We start from the raw sequence: 22990 nt of genomic DNA, 5'->3' as shown, positions 1-22990 counted from the left end.
ACACCATTTAGCTATTATTTCCTCTCAGGCAAACGTTTATTGGAAGAAATTTGACGCTGCGCTGAAGAAGAGAATAGGCCTCGGGGGGAGGGGAGGGAGGGGTAGGGTGGGACAAATAGTGGAAAACATCCGTCATTTTCACCGCGGGGTCCCGGGTAATTGAGTCATTTAAAATACAGATACACAAGTGGATCAAAGAAAAGTGGCTCGAGGAGCTATGGAGGAGGGGTACGACGTAGAAGGAAAAAAGGACGAAAAACAAGTCGGTGCATGACTGCCACGACTGGGCAAAACGCAACTGTTTACCCTTGCCAGCTATCAACGATCTCCCGAATGCATCGGTGTCAAACTTGTGGCCCAGGACCACAAATCCAGCCCGCAAAAACACTTTTAGCTGCAGAGTTTTTCCAAATGTAACCAAAAAAAAAAAAACCCAAAACACTCAAATATAATACTCTAAGATGTATTGTTTGTAAATATGTAGTGGATGACATACATACACACACACACACACACACACACACACACACACACATATATATATATATATCCTGCTTAGACGATAAATAATGTGTAAATGCACAGTCAGGTGGGAGTGCTTGGATACCTCTGAGCCTCTGAGGTCTCTGCATGAAACTTTATCCGTTTCATGTTTCCTGCCTTTCGAAAAGGATGCCCTTCGCAGAACGGCATCAATTATCAAGCAATTACAGTTTCATGTGGCCTCTTCCTTCCATATTGAGAAGGAGGGGGAAGAGGGAGGGGGGGGGGAAACCTGTGGGCAAATGTTGAGGTTTCATTTGTTGTGCTTGGGGGTGTGTGTGTGTGTGTGTGTGTGTGTGTGTGTGTGTGTGTGTGTGTGTGTGTGTGTGAGACATATGATCTACAGTCACACACAACATCCTAATGTACTGATTGACTGTCAGGACTCCAGGAGCTCACGCACCTGATTTCATCTTGGGGGATTACTATATACTGTAAAAAAATAAATAACAATCTGTGGTCTAGCACCCCGAGATAACCCCAAAAAATAAAATCAACTTTTCATCCTGAATTTAGTTTCCCAGCTACCCACCATCTTTGAACACATTGCAGAGCACATGGTAGCAATATGTGAGTGGGATCATACTTCAGTCATGCTAATTTTGGGATGGGGGTGGGGGGTTGGTTGGTGGGATTGCTGGTCTGCGAACAGCTGTAGATTCCCATTCAGTCGCTCCCATTCTCTTGTAGAGATGATGAATTTGCCAGAGGCTGATGTGGAAGAGAAACTGATATCTGCAACATGAAAACGTTAACAATCTTCTTGTGTTGGGGGGGAATGGAACACAGTTTGAGCAGCTGCACGTCATGAAAGGGCAACCACCTTTGTTACGATTCAACGGCCACTTTGATACAATCAACAGCATTCACTATAAAACTGAAATTTTATGTATTTCTGTCATTTGACCTCCAAATATGTTATTTTACATGCTTTATTAGAGCGTCATCATTTTATTTTGGTGATATTTTTATTTATTTTATTCATTGCAATGTATTTTTTTGGTTTGTTGTTTTATGTTGTTGATTTCTTAAACATAATTGTATTTGATTTGGTTTTATCTTCTATTATTGTTTTATTTTTCATTGTTTTGTTAGTTGAGTAACTGTTTGCTATTTTTTATATATATATATATATTGTTTAACTATACTTGCTTTGTTTTATTAATTGTGTTTTATTTTTACAAATAAGTCTATCATAATTTATCAATAATATTTGTTTACATCAGTGGCCCATTTGCAATTGTTCCAAAAGAGAAAACTCCCAGCCAGAACGTAGCCGCAGTGTGTGGAGTACTGTCTCGCTTCCAGACCACACACTGCTCAGTGCTCCTTCTCACTGAGGTTTGGGTACAATTTATGAAGCGGGGCACTGTTTTGCATAAAGATTTGGGGAAATTTGCAGCAATTTTACCTAGCTTTTTTGGGGGGGGGGCTGTCTGGCTGCTGGTGTTTTCCAGATGTGCAATGACAGATGTTTCCACATGTGCAGCAAAGGGGAAAAAGGCAATCATTTAAGTATTATTCTCACACATTTTCAAGCAGCCCACAAGTATCATGTCTATGAGTCATTATTGTGATGTGAAAAAAGCCGTTGCGAGTTAGCAGAGATTCCACCATGAGAATACAGTGCTGTGAAAAAGTATTTTTACTCTTCCTGATTTCTATGTTCTTTACACATGTATCATACACAAAGATTTTAGTTCATGAAAGCAATTTTACTAGCACAGAGACAACCCACAGAAATACAAAATGCAGTTTCTAAATGCCTATTTCATTTATTTACACACACACACACACACACACACACACACAAATCCAAACCTCCCCTGTCCCAATGTGAAAAAGTAATTGCCCCCTGAACCTAATAATAGGTTGTTTCCTGAAGAAAAAATGAGGAAAAAATATGTAAATAGGTGAATCTGCGGGAGACGAGCCGTGAGAGTGCGGGAGTCTATTGTAATTCATTGTTCATGTAATCTTACATGAAAAGTTTGGAAGAAAAAAAAAGCACTGTCGTTCTCGTCTTCTTGTGTGTGATTTTGATCATCTCGCGAGATTTTGTTGCTCTCGGAGCTTGGGTTTGGCACATGTGCTCTCCTCCCCCCGCCTCCTCCCCTCCTCAAGTGAGCCTCTCAGCTGCCGAGGCGAGTGATGATGATGGCGGAGCTGGTTCAGGGACAGGCCTCGGTGGCTCAGCCCGGAACGAAAGATGACTTCGCAGACACGATACGCCGAGTGCGACAGGTAAAAAAACGGCACCGGATAGAAAGCCCCGTAAAAGAACCGCACGCGTGGGAGGATGGCAACAGTTTGGCTTGCGTGGGACCCTCACCTCACCCTCCACCCCCTCCCCGTCAACCACAAACCATTCCTCATGTACTCAGCTAGCTTGTTAGCTCTCGTGCTAACAGACGCTAGCCAAGTTAGCATAGCTGAGCCGACAGATTAAGACTCGTACAGCCGAGACCCGACTACGCTGCTAACTGCGACAGACATAGCGAGTTGCCGGCTTCCCTCCGGAGCTGGGCGACACGTTTCCCCACGCGAGACGCTGACGCCCCGTTGAACGCTGGAAGTTGTAAGTTAGCGCAACTTTTGGGCAAGTTACGTCGACAACCTGTTGTCAAGCCCCCCCACACCCTCACCCTACATACACACGCAGAAGTTGCCTGTTAGCATTACTTAGCAGGTTAAGTGCCCTCCCTCCCCACGACACCTAGAGCCCGGCCGCCCCGGTAGCTGACAGCCTCCAAGCGGGGGTCAACTTTAGCCGGTGTACCTTGACACGCTGTCAGAAAGTTAGCTCGCCGTGGGGTTGTAAAGCCACCGCTGCCCCACCTAGGTCAGAAGCCGAAAACAACCCATGCTGTGCCAACAATCACTGTTGACTCTTCGAAGCTATCTACCCCTTAACACGTCGCCGTTTTTAGCCGAACCTAGCGCTAATTTGTCAGACTCGCGGCGTACTTTGCTCGCCGTAGTCAACACAAGTGAGCGAGCTAGCACGGGATGCTCAGTAAGCTCGGCTAGCATAGCGTGCTCGGTCGTCTGTATTGGGAGAGTTAGGCCGTGTCATGTAACGTCACCTGCCCTAAATAAGCCGCACTTCCATGGATTTTTCCACGGCAAATGCCAGTGAAATGCTATAACTTCAAGAAACCTACATTTGTGTTTTCCATTTGCTTTAGCAAGACGTCAATTAGTGTCCACAGTGGATTAATTTGGTTCACAATCTACACATGTGTACAATTTTAAAGTTAAATTGATTTATGACCCCAGCATTATCAGACAGGTCATTTAAAGTGGATTACAGTGCTTTAAGTATCACTTTCATGTGACAAACGTTAAGGAACTTCTGGTGGTCCTAATGTATTATACTAGAATGTTTCATAATTGGTCTAAGTCAGTGCATTTTACACCAAACTCGGACAGTTCCCTTCTTTATGCCTTTCAATCAGGCAGTGTTTGAAGTGTCTATCTGCTTCTTCCATTGTCTAATCTATTCCGTTGAAGTTGGGACATTGTGTTTAACATGAATACATACATAATTCAGTGATTTGCAAATCATGTTGAACCTATATTTAATTAAAAACACAAAAAGTACATTTCATGTTCAAACTGATTAATGTCATTGTTTTTACCTAATAATCATTAACTTAGAAACATTCTGAATTCCCAAAAATCTGAGATATGTGGCAAAAATTAGTGAGAAAGTTGAGAAATGTTCACCAAGCACCTGTTTGGAATATCCCATGGCTAAACAGTCTGAATTGGGAATGGGTTAGTGCGATGTTTGCGTCTAAAAGGAGCTCCCCAGAATTGCTCAGTCATTCACAAGCAAAGATCGGCTGAGGTTCACCTCTTTATGAACAAGAAAATAGTCGAAGAGGTTAAGGACAGTGTTCCTCAAAATACAAATGCAAGGAATTTAGGGATTTCATCATCTACGGTCCATAATATCAAAAGGTTCAGAGAATCTGGAGAAATCGCTACATGGCAAGACAGACCAACAACATTGAATGCCCATGACCTTTGATCCCTCAGGCGGCATCAATGTGCAAAGGACATCATCACTCGGGCCCAGGAACACATCAGAAAACCAATCTCGGTAAATCCAGTTCATCCCTACATCCATAAATGCAACTTAAAACTCTACGACGAAAAACAAAAGCCAAACCCAGAAATGCTGCCGATTCTTGGCCTGAGTTCTTCTAAGATGCTGAGTGGAAAAGTCTTCTGTGGTCTGACGAGTCCACATTTCAATTTTGGGTGGGAAATTGTGGACATTGTGTCCTTTGGGCCAAAGAGGAAAAGAACCATCCGGACTGTTATGGATGCAAAGATCAAGAGCAAGCATCTGTGTTGGTATGTGGCTGCGTTAACGCCAATAGCATGGGTAACTTACACATCTCTGAAACCACGATTCATGCACAAAGTACATTTCATCGATGCTCCTGCTTACTTGAACAAGACAATGCCAAACAACATTCTGCAGGTGTTACAACAGTGTGGCTTTAGAGTAAAAGAATGTAGGTCCGAGACTGGCCTGCCTGCAGTCCAGACCTGTCTCCTATTGAAAATACGTGGCGCAAAATACGACAACGGACACCCCGGATTGTTGGAACAGCTGAAGCTGGACATCAAACAAGAATCGGAAACAATTCCACCCACAGAGCTTCAACAATTGGTGTCCTCCGTTCTCAAATGTTGATTGGGAGTTATTTAAAGAAAATATTTTGGAACGTGCTCTAGACATAAAATTCAAAGTTAATGATTATTTGCTAAAAACAATAAATGGAATAATGTTTCCATTATGGCCGCTGTAGTCTTCTTCTTCTTCTCCTTTCGGCACGTCCCTTTTCAGGGGTCGCCACAGCGAGTCATTAATTCCCATCCGTCCCTGCAAACCGCCCTATCAACTCGCATGTCCGTCTTGGCAAAAGTTTTACGCCGGATGCCCTTCCTGACGCAACCCTCCCCATTTCTCCGGGCTTGGGACCGGCACCAGGGAACAGTGTACCCCCAGGGGAGGGCACTGCTCCCCAGCGGCTGGGTTATTATGGCCGCTGTAGTCAAGCTCATTTAATTTGGTGACCATTTGTTTTCGCCGGCTATTTGCTCCACTCACCTTCTCGCATCTAATCCAGTGTGTCGTGTTCACTTTCCAAGCAGGAACTTGGTTGCCTGGTTCTTGTGTTTTTTCTTTTTTTCTCTTGAATTTGTCACCCGTCTGTAGGGTCAAAGAGACTCTCCCCAATCAACGTGTTTTGCTGTGAATTCTCTCCAGATGGCCGCCAAGATGGGAGGAGAGCAGATGCCAAACCTTCACAGCCCCTCACCAGTCATCGACCCCTCCCTCTATGGCTTTGGAGGCCAGAAACGCACGATGGACAATGGAGGCGAGTCTCATCTTGTGTTCATACGCTGGCTTTTAATCACACTGTCACACAAATAACCATGAATGCCATCGACGTCATACACCAAGCAATCTTACGTTACCGTTCATTTTAACAGTTTTTCAACTTTGCACTTTTAACAGTCTGGATGGTCCTCTTCCTCTTCGACCCAAAGGGCACAATACCTATTATTTAAAAAAATAAATAATCAAATGTGGACTCGTCAGACCACAGCACACTTTTTCACTTTGTCTGTCCATCTCAGATGAGCTCAAAACCAGAGAAGTCAGCGGTGTTTCTGGGTGTTAAATGTATGGCTTTTCGCTTTGCATGGCTCAGTTTCAACTTGCATTTGTAGATGTCGTGAAGAATTGTTTACTGACAACGGTTTTCTCAAATGTTCCTGAACCCACAAGGCGATATCCTCAATGCAGTCCCACCTGAAGGGTTGAAGGTCATCGGCATTCAATGTTATTGTTCGGCCTTGCCAGTTACGCACAGAGATGTTATCTTTTAAAAACTGCGGCTCTATTCTAAAACTATGGCTGCTATTTTCTCAGAATCCGACATCTGTTTCAACCAGTGTTACAGCATTGTTGTAAACAAGCCAACATGGCGCCGCCCTTAATCATGGAGCCGCCTAAGCCTTGAAGTTTATCTTGTCATGTAATGCCCGATTGCATTTATACCCCTCCGTGTCTTTTTGTTGTTATTTTAGTGGCTAGGAGCATATTTTCAGTTCATAGAAGCAGCGAAGCATTGCCTAACTGCCCTGGGATAGAGTTGTTGCTTATGTGTTTTCTTTGGTGGAGGAGTGTGCCTTGACACCTGCGCCATATATGAAATGCCTTGCGACAGCCTCTTGTTGTTGTCGTCGGCGATATAAGTGTCTGAAATAGCGATCAATTGCTTGTTTCCGATTTGAAGATGTACAATTCCATGCATTTTCCAGTCGTAGGCCAGCGGACTCTTTGTGGATGTCCTAGCCGTTGCGGCTAGTCTGGCTTGCCCTTTTCTGATTTTGAGTGTTGAGGGTAGACGAGCCACAAGTAGCCCTCGGGCAGCCAGTTTCCCCCATCCCTGTGCCTAACGCTAACTAACTTGTTTTCAAAACCTGAAAAGACCGAGCCGTATTTCGGCGACACGGGCGATTATGTGCAAATAGTCGCAAAAAATTGGATTAGTCACTTGAAGCATGCACTGTAAATCCAGCCGGAGTAAAATAACGGTGCCGCATGCGACCTTTCCTCGGCATTTCCATTTTGCGTTTTCAGTTGCCTCCTTGTCTGAATTTCGCACACCCACTCCTCGTATTTATATTCATAGCTGTCCCTATGTCAAGCATGAAGTGCAATGCATTTCCAGAGGATGTCAAATGAGTGCAAACCAGCATAAAAAAATTGTGCACACCGGCTACTGTGCGGGTGTTCACATGCATGACGGCACATCCTGCGCTGACCCCTGCGGGACCCTTGCTCAGTGCTACCCCGTCAACATTCAATGTGAATGACCTGGCAGCCAAACTTCTCTATTTGATTGAAATTCTTTTCCGCGCACCTGCTGCGCGTGTGATGACAACCGAGTTGATTGGCAGCAGCACTCGTCCCCTGTCAGCAGAAATGGCGCTTCCCCGTTTTTAGGTTGTTTTTTTTTCCACTTGATTGTGTCTATCTGCAACTTTTATATTCCTGAGTCATTCCTTCCACGCTAACTGAAGTTCTGTCTTGTGCTTTCTATCAGTTGGCAACCATCTCGGTGCAATGGTACATCAAAGGTGAGCAGAGCATCCGCCCGTTTTGAAGCTTTTTATTTTTTTGTTGTATTTTCCGCGTTCAAAGACTATATTGAGCGTGTCATAATCTCACAGGGCTCTCACGACAGAAGACTTCAAAGTGCCTGATAAAATGGTGGGATTCAGTAAGTGGGCTTTGAGTTCATTACGGTCGCCGCGAATGTGTCGCACGTAATCATCCGTATTGACGTTGTATTTAGCTCTTAGTTCACCGCGTCGACGTTTCAAAAAGAAAATCTCTTTCGTCTCGTTTCCAATCAGTCATTGGAAAAGGAGGAGAGCAGATTTCAAGAATCCAGCTGGAATCCGGCTGTAAAATCCAGATAGCGTCAGGTGAGTAGTTCATGTTTATTACACCATTAAATTTAGATGTCCCATTTTATTTAAAAAATAAAAGAAAGAAAAGACAAAAACAGACACATTTTCCCAAAATAGACCGCTAACAAAAATGAGTCTTTTTCCTCATTAAATTGCAGCTTAAATCATGTAAAATTAACCTTTTTCCTAAAATTTCCCACTTGTTAATAAATATGTTTTTTCCCTTATTCAGTAATCACTTTAATTGTGTACAATTTTTTTTTTTACTGGTAAACAAACTGGGCTTTGAAATTAAGTCTTTTTTTTCTTTCTGAAACAATGGCTTTAATAGTGTAAAATAAGAACACTTGTAATGTTACTTTTTTTTTCCCGCCCACAACAATTTTATTTCTGTAAAATGCTTTTATTTAACTGATTTTACAAGTTGTTTTCCCCTAATACAAAAACTGTTCAGACACACATTTTCAGAACCGGTCAAATGAAAGAAATGTTTGTTTCACTCCAGAGACCGACCCGTTTGTAAACAAGCAATTACAAAGTCAATTTTCCTTCATCTATTTCGTTTTCAAATCCATTTTGTTCTTTGGTGTTGACATTTATCTGTGTTTTGGCGTTCCTACAGACAGTGGAGGCATGTTGGACAGGCCCTGCACGCTGACCGGCAGTCCCGAGAACATTGAGTGAGTCCTCCAGCCACTTTTTTTCTGTTGCACTTGAACACTGTCAACGTGAGCCACCAAGGGCATGAACCAATGGCTCCTTTCATGTCCTTTTTCACAATCAGTCACTGCACCTTCTTAACACCATTTTTTTTTTCTCTTGGGACAAGAAAAAAAAATTGACTCAGGAAAAATAATGTGTGACTAATGCAACACATCACACACAAACACACACACACAGGCAGGCCAAGAGGCTGCTGAGTGAAATTGTGGAGCAGTGTCGCTACGGTCCGGGCTTCCACTGCGAGATGGACGGCAACGGCGCCATCCAGCAGATGTTAATCCCCGCCAACAAAGTGGGCCTGGTGATCGGCAAGGGGGGAGAGACCATCAAACAGCTGCAGGTGCGAATGCGTCTCCACCCAAGTTTCAAGAAAGTAGCTGTCGTTTTCATGTTGAATGTGATCATCCCCCCTCCCCCCTGCCGTGTAGGAGAGAACGGGAGTGCAAATGATTATGATCCAGGATGACCCCATGCCCACTGGTGCAGACAAGCCCCTGAGAATAACTGGAGACCCCCACAAAGTACAGGTCGGTCCTGCTTCCTCTCCAGTGTTACATCTTGCCTGTCTGTAATTGTTATCCCTCTTTTTTGGGAAAACCACACACACAAAACCATCGACCCAGACCTCCACAAAGTCAAACATTTGAAGTACAGGAGGAAAATCTCTGCATCTGCCTCACTGAATTTATTCCCATCCCTCCTGAGTCTGTCAAGAAGTATTTGACCAACACACGGGTGTAGAGACAGCCCCCTTTATCCTGAACGCGTAAGAGATAAGAATACATAATCATGCGGCACACAAAGGCATGCTGAGTTGCTGATGTACGTTCTATATTGCCATTTGATTTCTATTCATGGCTTAGAAGTGATTTTTTTTTTCCTGCAAATATTTTATAGCCGACAACACATTACGACTGTCGCCATATGAATAGAACTCAGTTGTACCCACAGTATTTCTTACATTTGGGGGGGTCTGAATTGTTTGACTTTTGTTGCGCCCCCACCGCCACCGCCACTTTTTTTTTTTTTTTTTTTTTTTTTTCCAGCAAGCACGTGAACTTGTGGTCAAGCTAATCAGGGATAAGGACCAAGGAGATTTTCGGGTTGGCAGGGCCGACTTTGGATCCAAAATGGGTGGAAGCAGTCTGGATGTAAGATATTTGTGCTTTTTAACACATGTCAAATCCTGTATATTTCATATCTAGAATATGTCATGATTCAATTTTTTTAGCATTTTGATGATGATAGCTTCGAGGTAACAAACCCCCAACGTTCACCCGCTCAAGAAATTAGAATATGGCAAAAACAATCAAAATGATTAATTTAGAAATTAGGTAGTAATTGGCCTTTTGAAGTTTTTTTTTCTTTAAAATGCTTTAAATAAATCTGTGAGTTTCACTTTTTGTATGAACTATCGAAATCGATCAGGTGGTGGTGCCTAGATTTGCAGTCGGCATCATCATTGGCAGAAACGGAGAGATGATCAAGAAGATTCAGACCGACGCCGGGGTCAGGATCCAGTTCAAACAAGGTAAGACCATCTCGGACATTTAAAATGTGACGCTGCAATTTTACTCTTTTAGCGGGCGTCCGGTCCTTTTGTCACGCCTCGCTGAATAGCCACGCCCTCTGACCTTGCGTGTCCTTTGACCTCCTAGATGATGGAGTCAGCCCAGACCGTGTTGCCCAGGTGATGGGCCAGCCTGACCACTGCCACCACGCCGTGCACCTCATCAATGAGCTGGTTCAAACTGCCCAGGTACGGAATGTGCGCCACTTTGTTGGCAAAATTCATTAACTCCTGGCGGGGGGCTGCATTTAATGTTTTTCATTTGCTCGTTTTGTATTCGTGGTCTCAATGTTTTTCATACAGATTTGCTACAATTTGACTTGGCTACTGAGTTAGCGTCGTTCAGTGCCAGACTGCGCGTTGCTGACGTCACCACCGCTGAATGAAAGGAGCTCGGCTGTAAACTAAGGACCTTCTGTTTTGCTTTTCAGCTCCTCACGAGTTCTGGCTTTTTTTTCCCAACAGGAGCGAGATGGCTTTGGGGGGGTGATGGGACGCCGCAGCCGAAGTGACTGTAACATGGGCAGCGGTCTCGGAGGGCTACAGGAAGTGACGTACGCCGTGCCCGCCGACAAGTGCGGCCTGGTGATTGGCAAAGGTAAAAAAAAAAAAAAAAAAAGTTTAAAGATGTTTCAAGTCCCTATTTTGACAGTCGTGTGAGTGTGATAAGTTCTTTGTATGAGCACCGTTCATCTGCGCGTCGTGAGTCTCTCCAACTCAACAGATTGCCTCACCCCCGCTCACCAACCTTTGAATAAATGAGTGCCGCTCTGCCCTTGAGTGAAACTGGGTCGGGGGCGTCCCCCCCCCCCCCCCCCCCCGCCTCATGTATATAGCACAAGTGGCATTCATTGGCTTCACTAAGGGCTTAATGATGGGGATAATGCGTGTAATGTGACATTAATTGTTAAAGGTGCATAATAACAGCCCTCAATCATGTGGAAGGCCGCTTGGTATCTAATGAGCTGCTTTCAGCCCGATAGAGTGCGGCGAGGGAATGAATAGGAGGAATTAGCTTATTGGCTATTCATGCCCACTCTATTGCCAGCCATTTAAAAGTCATTGACCATTGCATTGGTAGAACGTGTGTGTGTGCGCTTGCACGCGAATTGCACTTGCTGTGTGTGTATGCCGTGGTTGAAAGGGTGGGGTTGGGGTTTGCGGCGGGGGGGATCTCTTTACCAAAAATAAAAACATGGCAATAGAAATGTCAAGTGGCTTTTGTGCATGTAGCGGGCCAAGGGAAACAAATAAACCTGGGCGTTGCGTTTCCCCCCCACTCTGGTCATTAGCATATGAAGTGGGTCAATATGGTCGAGATGGCGGTGGGTCTGGGTGCTGTCAGCCGACGCTTAAAGGTTGCGGTGATTAATATCTTTACGATGCCATATGTAGCCCGTTGGCCCCTGCTTATGACCCCCCCCCCCCCCACACACACACACACACACACACGCGCACACTCTCTCACTCACGCGCACACACACACACAGTCTCTCGCCGCTGCTTGATGGATCTAGCCACCCACCAACCTGCTCCCACATTAAAACAGGCTTAAATTCATTGCCGTTTTCCACCCCAAATACCCAGATTGAATGCTCCCTTCTGTTTCATTTCCCTCTAAACACACAAGTGTCATCTGTAAAGCTAACAAGTGGCCACGCAAGCTTGGAAAAGTCTGACAGCGGCTGATTTTGACTTACAATCACAGGGAGACGTAACATTTATGAGTCAAATGGGCACTAGCGTGGCCAAATGGCAAAAGGCTCCATAGTTCAATCAGTCACTCATGTAAACATTTTCAATTGGGACAAGCCCCCCCCCCCCATTTAAAGATTTTAAAACAAAGAATAGGATCTTAAAAAGAACTCTTAAAATGTGTAGAGAGATGCCGGAGTAGGAATGATGTGCTCCCTCTTATGAGTACCAGTCAAGAGGTGAGCAGCAGTATGCAATGACTGAGCAGTAGATTTTTAATGTATGTTAATTTTTTAAAATCATGAACTGGGGAACCGTGCTTGGAGAAAAAAAATCTTGCAAAGAATGACGTTTCAAACAAAAAAATAGACCGCCTTTCCAATTATTCGTTGCTCAGATCTGACATTCAATCCTATTCCTCCATTCATTCCATGGCGATCCCCAAGTGTGTCCCTTAGCCCAGTTTTAGCCACAAACAGAAAATCAGCAAAACTCGAATGCTGAAAAACAATTTAATGCAATATCGTTACAGTGGGTATGATGTAAACTCAGTCTTTGCACCTTCTATCATCAAACGTGGTAATTTATTTAAAAAAGAAAATCTCTGAATTCCCTTTCCAGGGTCTTTAAGAACAACTTAGCAGCCTAACTAACCAGACCCTCTCTGAATGCCGTCACCAGTTGCACTTTTGTGCGCCCGCCTTTCTTGCGGCGCACTAAACCAGTCTCATTAATAAGACCCGTATTATCTGCGCTGACTCCAGGCCAGTCCATGAAATGAATAGTCGGCCTCTTCATCGCTCTCGGCCGTCCGACCGCTCGAGCTCATAATGGCTTCATTAAGGCAGAAGTTTCATTTGCTTGACAATGCCTTAATGGCCCATGCGCAGTCTGTTGGCGTTTGCAGAAAAAGGCTCCGGGAGGAGGAGAGCTTTTTTGATGAGCGTTTTCACGCGGGGGTCAGCCCGGGTCATCCGAGTGTCAGCCACAAGTGAACAAATGTATAATTGATGTCGGGACGGCCCCGGTGTCCCCCCTCCCACCACCCGGGAAGCACCCTCAGCCATTTTCCCCCCTCGCATCGGGTTCAGATCTGTAGCGCAAAGAGGGCTGGTGGCAGTTGTTTGCCACCCCCCCACCACCACCACTTCATTCACTCCCCGCTCTTATCACAGAGGACAACACCAAGTCAAAAAAAAGAAAAGGCCGAAAAGAGACAAACGATATCCCAGGAGGAGGATACGCTTCAATTTTGGCCCCTTTCTCCTGCTGGCTATGTTGCATTTCTCCCTGCTGGTGTAATTGCTCTCCCCACACGTTGGGAAGCTGGCATCTGATGCCGAGGAGGAGGCGGGGGGGTGGGGCGAGAGATGTCCCTCTTTTGTTTCCCGATTTGCACGGATGTTAGCAGAGAATGGTCGGAAAGTGGCGAGGCGCACGCCAGTCGTCGTAAGGTAGCGTCGCCGCGCGCATCCTTCTGTCATGTGACCCGACATGATGCCAGAGACGCCGCGCAAACGTCTCTTCTCGCGTGGCGCTTTACAAAGGATGGATTTGCACTGCCAGTCAGTGCCTAATTCCTATTTAAATGCCCATATGTTTCTTTTTGTTTGTTTTTTAAAACACACCCTTTCCTTGTACATTTCAACTGACATTTTGTATATCTGATGGCTGTTTACATTCACAGTGCGCACGAAACAACCCACACGCGCTCCCTCGATGGTCTTATCAGATACGTATTCAATTTTAATCTTATAATAGGAGGAGTCCCAATTCTGATCTGAAGCTATCTGATCACATTTTTTCCCCCTTGACATTGGTAAGATATGCATATCAATCAGTTGTGACACTGAAGAGCAAAAAAAAAATATATCAATCCAGCCTAAGTTTCTGTGCCACTTTCAAAGTGTTTTCCACCCCAAAATAGAAATTGTATGATTTGTGGTGTCCACTGTTGTTCTTACATTATGTTAGCTTTCTTGGCTAACTCCAATGTATATGATATTGCCATGACGTCTGCGCCAATTTAACGCCACACACTAATCCCGCCATTGCGCAACATTTACCTCGACCATGTATCTGATGGTATCTCCGAAGGCGATCAACGGTCATTGTGAAAGATACCACGGAGAGATGTTGAGTTGTCTGTTGCTTTTCGCAGGCGGCGAGACCATCAAGAATATCAAAGAGCAGTCTCGCGCCCACGTGGAGCTGCAGAGAAACCCGCCGCCCAACACTGACCCCACCTTGCGCATCTTTTCCATCCGAGGCACCCCGCAGCAGCTGGAAAAGGCTCGGCAGCTGATCGACGAGAGAATTGGGGTAGGTGGTCTTGTCTATTGTGCCCCCCCCCCATCCCCGCTTATATTCATGAGCGCACATGTTGCCACCGTGTGGGTTGGGGAGGGGTGGGCGGGTGGTCACAGGGATGACACCAGAGGTTACACATCAAGAATCCATCAAATGGACTTAATGGAGTGCATCAGTGCTCGGCCGTGCCCTTTGACCTTGTCTGTTGGCTTCCTTTTTCAACACGAGTGTGGTCTCACTCTCTCGGCTGCAGGCTCCCGGGCTGGGAGGAAACGGCAGCTTCGGCTTGAATCCCTACAACCAAGGAGCCGCCACTCCTCCTCAGCAGTAAAGTCCAAATTTTTTTTTTCTTCTTCTCTCTTCAACAGCAGTGTCGGCTCATAAACGTGCACTTAACTCAGCTCATCTTCTCTTAGCGGGCCTCAAACGTTCATGACTGGAGGATGGGGGACAACTTTCCAGATCTGGCAGCCTCCTGGCCAACAGGACCATAGTGAGTCACAGCAGTGCTTCGTGTCGTGACAAGGTCAAAATTCTGTCTCGGGTCTTTCCGATACTCTCAAAAACCTAAAACAAACAGTGGCATCACAGATGGCTAAACGGAGAAGCCATTTCAAAACCGGTACTCACAAAACATGGTACCGTTTTGGGCGTGGCATGAGATCATCGGTCGTGCTGCGGGAAACTGTCCAGTTTCACTTAACTGGTCCAAATATCTCCGACAAAAATCTACTTCAAGTCAAGTTTCTTCATCTATCTGTGACCGCCACCACCTCCTCCTCCTAAAAAATAAAGAGGTTGGGCCACAGACTTAGACCGCCAGGCTCCGATCATGTGACCACATGCAAGTCACACGTTTTGGAACAAAATTGTCGGATCTGAAAATGATGGGAAAGGAAAAGAGTATTTATTGCAACGCAGGCTTTGAGACATGATGATGATGATGGCGGTAACCACCTCTTTCCTGTGCAGACGCGCGTTGAATGAAACCTCCATGGAAATGATCAGGAAAGAAGAGAATTGCACACGAGGAGCTGACGACGTTATCTGTCTGCTTTCAGGTCACAATGGATCCCAGACGGGCCAGATGGACTGGGAGCAGTATTACAAAAAGCTTGGCAAGCGCACTAACTTTTTTTTTTTCTTTTCTAACACGCACTCTGCCGTCCACGCTGTACATAATCAAAGTTCAAACGCACCCCTTCCATGATGGTGGTCCAAATTCAATTTGGTTGTTTCGCAAAACAAAAAATTGTCGCCAACATGCTCAGCCCAACTTTGCGTCGATTATTTTTTTTAACGTTTTTTTTTTTTTGAAAAAGTGTATTCTTTTTATGAGTTGCTCCATGTAGATTTGGTACCTATCGGTATAATTACAACAACAAAATTCCAAACGCTCATTCAAATTGCAACTCCAATTCATGTCAGCTATTCCTAGTCAGGACTCACAAAGATATGTGATATCTGGCCCCCAGGCTGTACTTTGCCAATCCTCCTGTTATGTTGCATGTCAGCTATTCCTAGTCAGGACTCACAAAGATAGATAAGTGGGGATTATAATATTAAAGTGATTCATATTTGTATTTTTATTTTGACTTCATGGTCACTGTGAGGGCCAGTCAGTGACTTGGTGGGCCGTATCTGGCCCCTAGGCCGTACTTTGCCAATCCTCCTGTTATGTTGCGGGTCAAATTGTCCCATTTAGAAAATCTAGGGAAAAAAATCTGAATTAAAATTAACATAATAGGAAACTCTCAAACCGCCACATACATTCATCGTGTTTTTTCTCGAGCAGAACGGGTGCGAAAAATCACTCCTTTACATCACACCCGGCAGCACAGCATCTTTGCTCAGGATAATCGCCAAGAGGCGTCCTTCAACTGGGCGGTTTGAAAGATCGTTTTTTTGTCCTTTGCAGGTCAGCAAAGCCAGCAAGCTCAGAGCGCCCCTCCCGAATACAACAAAGCCTGGGGTCAGTTCACTGAGCAGAGAGAACACACACACACTCACACACACCCTCGTCTCCATTTTGTTTGCGCATCTGTATTTTTATTTATTTATTTCTGTGATGATTTGCCAGGACAAAGTTCGACTCCTGGCTCTCAGCAGGCTTCCAATCCAGACTTCAACGCCTGGGTGGACTTCTACAGGCAGCCCATGGCCTACTTCAACCAGGGCGCCCAGCAGACTCAAGCGCCGGGCCTTCATGTGAGACACACTATGTCTTCTATCTTTGATAAATATTCAGTAGAAAGAGTCGTAAATCTCTCCGAAATTCCCTTGTCGCGATGACACCGCTCGGCACGCGCTTGAAACACCCGTCCCAGAATATTTAAGAAATGCTGCTACACGCTAGCCAGCCAATCATGCATTGAATTAACTGCACTCAGTTGGTGAGGTCCACTGTAAGGTCCCCCCCCACCCCCCACCCCAAAAAAAAACCAAAAAAACTTGCAGCATAGCAACAACTTGTTGCTAAGCCCGCCAAAAATATTTTTTTGTGAAAGGTTATTCCCACTTCCCTTGTTGTCATTGGACGCAACCATATGCAGCACAATCGACCGCCATCTTTGTTTTGGGGGGTTTCCTGACTTTAGACACACATAGCATAATGATTGATCTCGCATTGGGAAGCCGAGAGGATTCTTTTTTTTTTTTTGGGGATTTGCCAAAACCACTGTGGCTAATTTTTGCTCTGTGGCTAATTTTTGCACACACTCAACACAAATACTACAGTACATCGAGTAATTAACCAGTTTTAATTTGTGCAAGTGCTATTTTTAAAAAAAATCGATTGATTAGATTTCAGTGTTAAAAAATCCATTGTGATATATCTATTTGTACAAAAAATATTTGAAATATTTTTTCAGATTAAAAATGTAATAAATGAGCAGCACTTGAGTTGTAAACGGTTTTAAAATCTGTATGAGGATTCTTCCTATTTTCTGCTTATCTGTGTGTTTGTGTGTGTGTGCGTGTGTGTTTGTGTGTGTGTGTGTTCCTCAGGATCACTAGAGAAGGTCTCAGGTCTTGTAGAGAATGAAGACGGCCCTTTTTTTCCCTTTATCATTTTTTGTTTGTTTTTTGGGGGGGTGTTTGTTTCTTAATTTTGTTTTGGTTTTTTTTTTTTAGACTCGCAGCGCCTTGAAGACTTTTCTTAGTGGGAAACACTAGCAGTAGAATGGTATTATGATGAAATATATTTGTAATCAGCAGAACCTTTATTTGTTACTAAATGCTTGTGTACACTGTTATTTTGACTAGAGCGTGTTATCTGGGATCCGGTATTTTTGTTTTTGGCCAAAATGAAAAGCGCGTGTGTAACATTTCAAAGAGGCAATACGTATATACGAATCTGTTCCGTTTCTTGCGGCTCCCATGTTGATTCCGCTTATCAGTCTTGAATACCTTTTTTTTTTTTTTTTTTTTAAGTGTGTGTTTGTTTTGTCAAAGAGCATCTTGCGATGATTATTTTTACATAATTCAGTGAAATGAAACTGTGATGTTTTGTTACAGCAGAATGTGTTTTTTTTTTATTTGTTACATGGTTTAAAGCGAAGAAGAAAATAAGCAATAGTTCTAATTTAATTGTGCATTGTCATGCTGTTTATTCATTCATTGTCATTTTATTGTACTCAAATCTCACACGCGTACACACACACAAGGGGGGGAGGTGCAATATCTTATTTCATGTTTGATATACAAAGATGGCTTCTCGAATATTTTGACCGACTTTTAACTTGTAGTTTTATGATGTTTTCTTTTTTTCTCTCTCTCTGGAGGATAATTTATTACATGAACCTGATTATATAAGACTTAGAAGGATGTTTGCCTTTGCTACCTTGTACAAGTGTGTATGTATATATATATATAGATATATATCTATATATAGATATGCTCATGTATTTGCTTGTTAATTTAAAAAAAATGTTTCATTTAGAATGATCTTTCCTGCCACCAGTATTGTAGGAAAACTGTCCCTCTTTTTTTTTTTTTTTTTCGGTTCTTATTTTCTTATACTGCTCCAAGATTGTGAATGTGATTGAAATTGGATGTTGCATCTTATGAAGAAGAAAAAAATATTGGGTTGTTTTTTGTTGTTGTTGGGGTTTTTTTTTTGGGGAGGGATGCTTGTTCTGTGCGAGTGTTCAAGACTGCTAAGCCTCTGTTTCCTTCTACCTGTGCGATTGATTGGTTTTTGTTATGTTTTAAGAAGTGTTATGATCAAAAAAAAACACGTTCTCCTTCGGTACCTCCTGCTTCTGTCCGATGCTAATAACTTTTTAATTATTATTTTTTTAAATTTCTTTGTTGTGTGATCTAATATAACAATCTCGACGACGAGATGTCATCATGGAGAAGCGATTCTTGTATTAACGTCATTTCTTAATGAAAAGGGATATATATATAATTTGGAGAGGAAAAACATGTCTAATTATGGTGGGTTTACTTTTGGTGTACAGTTAACCATGTATTAAAAAAAAAATCCAGACTACCTTCATTGTGTATTGTTATACAAGCTGTTTTTTTTTTTGGTTGGGTGTTTTTGTTCTTGATGCCAGAGAGTTCTATTGTGTAAATACAACCATGATAGGCCGACTGTATGTTTTATTAGCAGAAAATCTATTTTCTATATAGCCTGTTGACAGTTCTCAAAAGTCATAATAAATTTTCCGCAAGCCTCTCTTGTGGTTGACGTCCGTTTTAATTCTCGCTCGGAACAATTTCATCAACTTGGTACGTGTCTGACCAAAGAGGTCTTTGTTGGATGGCTCACCTAAAAAAAAAAAAAAAAACATTTCCTGTTTAAAGTAGCTGATTCTGATTTGGGCAAATTCATTGGAATAAATTTGGAATTCACCCAAAATGTCTGCTTCAAAGCAAAATGGGCGACTTCCTTCCTGGTCTTTGTTACCGGTTTCTGATTGCGGCAAATTGAGGGTCTGTTAAAGTACAAGGTCTTGTTTTTTTTTTTGTTTTTTTTTGTATAAAAATGCAGCTTCAAACCAAAATGGCCAACTTTATTTTCAAATTCAGTCGTGGATGCTTGAGACTTTTTTTTTTGTGCCATGTTCATTTTAGGTGGCTCGCCGAAACGGATCTGTCAAGTTTACCTGCTTTCAAGTGCGGCTCATTTTGCCGATTTCCCGCGTGACTTTCAAAGTAAAATGGCAAACCATGTTCAATTTCGGCCAAGGGTCCTTGAGACTTTTTCATGTGTTCAACTTGAGTTCTTGCGTTACCAAATCTGAAAAACGCCTATCGACATGCGCACGGTCCGTACCACCGGTTGAGTTAACATAATTTCCAGCAATCTCCGATTTCTTAGTTGATCACAAGCACCGGTACTTGACACGTTCAAATTCGAGTGAGTTTTGTTGGGGGGGGGGGGGGGGGGCGGCGGCACACAAACATTCTCACCAGGATGTGCGCACACCGACAAAAATTGGCAAGTTATGGGGCCATGTTTCGACCCACGAGCAAGCGGAAGAATCATCTTAAAAAGCATTTTGCCACAGTGCCTTGACACCGCCTTGTCCTCGGGGCCCTAATAATAAGTGACATGTTCCTCCCGTCCCCCCCTCCCGCTCTACCAGTGAGCGTTTGCGCCCGGCAGGAGGGCCGTGCCGCGCCGGGCCCGTCGCAGCCCCGGCATAGAAGCGCTGCAGCTGTTTCCAAATCCGAGCCTTGATTTTGATCCTCTTCCTCTTTTCCCCAAGGACACTAATGACCCGGTGGTTCATTGTGGCCGGCTAATAACCTTCTTGTTCCAGGCTCATTCCCAGAGCCTCAATGAGTGCAGCCGCTATTGTCGTCGTCATAATTAATTCATTGTTTGCTTGTCTGCTACATCGTCTTGGAGCTAATGGGATGATTAGGGCCATGCTAAAAAGAAAGAAATTGCATATTTAGGAGAAAAGAGCTTTATTTTTTTAATGTTACAAATCATTAACATGGAGATGTTGACTCGATAAATGTGTAAAATCTGTAATGATTTGAAGATAAAACTTTTAGATATGCAATGCTGTAATATTTGTTGTTACGGTCAATGTGGCGCATGCAATGCGACTTTCTTCTGGTTTAATTATGTCGCCTTTTCCACATTCAAGGTCATGTTTCCTCACGTTTCTACTTCACTCTCATCAGTAATAGTCACCGGCAGTTCGATGGAAAAGTCCATTGCATGAGAAGGGGAGGGAGGAGAGCACTTGAAACGATTGTGACAGATTAAGGATTTGTGAAGCTTTGTTGACACGTTGGCCATTCTGACGATTTCACGTGTCCATCTGTGCAACGCCCCCCCCCCCTTTACTAGAACCCCCCCACCCCCTCGATATGAAGGCAGACAGGTGTGGTGTGACAAGTTGAAGAATAGTCGGTCTGGAGGGGGGCCCACCTCTGCTCTCACCTTTGCGTCGGATTAGCCGATTTTGACCGCGGTGCGCACACTGAGACGCTTAATCTCATTTTAATGACTCCTCTCTTGTCAAGTATACGTGTGCGCGTGCCGGTGTGCGTTTTCTCTTTTGCAGGTCTGACTGGTCAAGTGCTTCACTTTAGATTTTTATTTATTTTTTTTTTTCACCAGTCCCTTCATTCGGTGCACATTTACTACTATGGGAGACAGGTCTGGACTGATGGCAGGCCAGTCTAGTACCCACACTCTTTTGGTACAAAGCCACACTGTTGTAACACGTGCAGAATGTGGTTTGGCATTGTCTCGCTCAAATAAGCGGTGGCGTCCATGAAAAAAGACGTTGCTTGTATTGGTAGCATATGTTTTCTCCAAAACATTTCAGCATTCATGGCGCCTTTGCAGATTAGCAAATTAGCTAATTCATGGGCGCTAATGCCCTCCCAGGCTTTTGAACTTTGCACTTGCTGTATAATAACCCAATTGTCCTTTTCCTCTACGCAACATTCATGATTTCCTAAAACAATTTGAAATGTGGACTCATCAGACCACAGCACACTTCTCCACTTTGCGTCAGCGCATCTCCGATGATCTTGGGGCTAAGAGAAGTCACTTCCGATGGTGTTGATTTGTGATTTTAGCTTTGCATGGTAGAGTTTGAACTCTCATTTGTAACGACGAACTGTGTTAACTGACAACGATTTTCTGACGTGTTCCCGAAACCACAAGGCAATTTCCTTGACATAATGGTCATTTTTAATGCAGTGCCGCCTGAGGGATCAAAGGTCTCGGGCATTCTGGTGTTGGTTTTTGGCCTTGCTGCATACATGTAGAGATTTTTGGGTGATTCCCTTCATCCTTTGTTCGTAGACCATCCATAAATTCCTTTCATTAAGAAAAACGTTGTCAAGCTGTGATTATTTGCTCACTCACTTCCTAAATGAATTGTCTTTTTGGGGAGCAATGCACACCCCTGACAAATATTAAAATCTTATATTGCATTCTGTCATATTAGGGTTTTTCCCCCCCCAAACTGTTAGTTCTTTTTTTCCAAGAGGGAAAAACTATATTGCTGTAACTGTTGCTATATTATCTGTCTATATGTGTTGCTCCATCGTTTGTGTTCGGGCAGCCATTGCTTGAACGTTTCTCAAACCACTTCTGATACTAAAACTAAGCTTCAAAAGCAAGATTTGACCTCATTAGATGTGTGCTAGCGTGCCCAGTGTATACAAATGATTATTCATTGAACATTCTAATGTATTCCAACACGTTTTGTTGTCCTCAAAGGCGAGCAAATCTGCATTTATCTTTTTTTTTTTTTTTTTTTTTTTTTTTTTTATCCCCAGGCTTCTTCTCTTTGATGGCTTTCCCAACAGCTCTTTGAAACGCGACAATTAGCGCGCGTCTTTGTGCAATAATTGTCAATCATCCACACGAAATTGATAGGCTTTAAATGGCCGAGAGAAAAGAAGACCCCCCCCACCCCACCCCACCCCTGATAGTGGGGGCCGCCTGAGCGGGGGATGACATGACCAGCAGCCGAGGTTAATGCATAAATAAGCAAATCAAATCCATGCCTGAGCCCAATTCAGCGCCTTTAATTCCTCTTTAATAAAGAGCCTGGCCCCGCCCTGATTTTTTTTTTTCGCTGATGAATGCCATCAATGTAAATCAATCTAGATGAGAAAGGGAATAGATTAGGGAAAGGGGCTGAAAAGAGAGCCTGGTGGGGCGAGGGGGGCTAATTTCATCTGGGAAAAAAGGAGAGGCTCATAAAAAAGCAGCTGTTTGCGCAGTAATCTTTTTACGTGCCCTGTCACTCACCTTACCTCTTTTTGGATCTACTTGCCATCTATACCTCCATATTTAACACCACCCCCCCGCACCCTCGTCTTTAAAAAAAAAAAAAAAAACCCCTTTTTTCTCTCAATCCTCCTTGTAGCTGCTGCAGTGAAAAGAGGCGTGCATGAATGTCAAATTGCCCTCAAAAGCTCCCATGAAAGATTGATTTGCGACACTTTTCAGAGGCCCTGACATCACTTTGGAAAAAAAAAAAGAGGGGGGGCGGTGTTCGAGGCTGAAAGCTCGAAGTAGCGAATGGAATAAAGATGTCCTAAATAAAAAGAAAGAAAACTGCCCATTTAGCCGCACTCCGCGAAGCTTGAAAATTAGGGGGCTCGTATATACTCATCGAAACGTTGTCACAATACCCGGGACGGAGTGGG

The 22990-nt window shown here is 43.8% G+C and overlaps 1 protein-coding gene and 1 long non-coding RNA gene across 3 annotated transcripts; both read left to right on the top strand.

Annotated features, from left to right (window-relative positions):
- The first annotated feature begins 2638 nt into the window (after positions 1–2638).
- On the top strand, positions 2639–19031 carry fubp3 (far upstream element (FUSE) binding protein 3). Of its 2 annotated transcripts, none has more exons than XM_019877646.1 (19): positions 2639–2787; positions 5831–5942; positions 7680–7713; positions 7807–7856; positions 7993–8064; positions 8672–8729; positions 8950–9112; positions 9201–9299; positions 9819–9923; positions 10201–10303; positions 10431–10531; positions 10808–10940; positions 14199–14359; positions 14601–14674; positions 14764–14840; positions 15409–15465; positions 16266–16319; positions 16428–16555; positions 17354–19031. In XM_019877646.1, exons 1-19 carry the CDS (start codon positions 2695–2697, stop codon positions 17360–17362), a joined length of 1683 nt encoding a protein of 560 aa, XP_019733205.1. In that variant the 5' UTR covers positions 2639–2694; the 3' UTR covers positions 17363–19031. The 2 variants fall into 2 exon arrangements, with proteins under 2 accessions (XP_019733205.1, XP_019733206.1); XM_019877647.1 differs by lacking the exon at positions 2639–2787 and adding an exon at positions 2921–3121.
- LOC109520432 (uncharacterized) lies at positions 15472–16151 on the top strand. Its single transcript, XR_002169178.1, has 2 exons — positions 15472–15804; positions 15891–16151. It is a non-coding gene; the product is annotated as an uncharacterized LOC109520432 (long non-coding RNA).
- Positions 19032–22990: the final 3959 nt, after the last annotated feature.

The sequence above is a fragment of the Hippocampus comes genome, unplaced genomic scaffold (genome assembly GCF_001891065.2).
Source record: "Hippocampus comes isolate QL1 unplaced genomic scaffold, H_comes_QL1_v1.1 scaffold376, whole genome shotgun sequence".
Taxonomy (NCBI): domain Eukaryota; kingdom Metazoa; phylum Chordata; class Actinopteri; order Syngnathiformes; family Syngnathidae; genus Hippocampus; species Hippocampus comes.
This window is presented reverse-complemented; position numbering and strand designations above follow the sequence as displayed.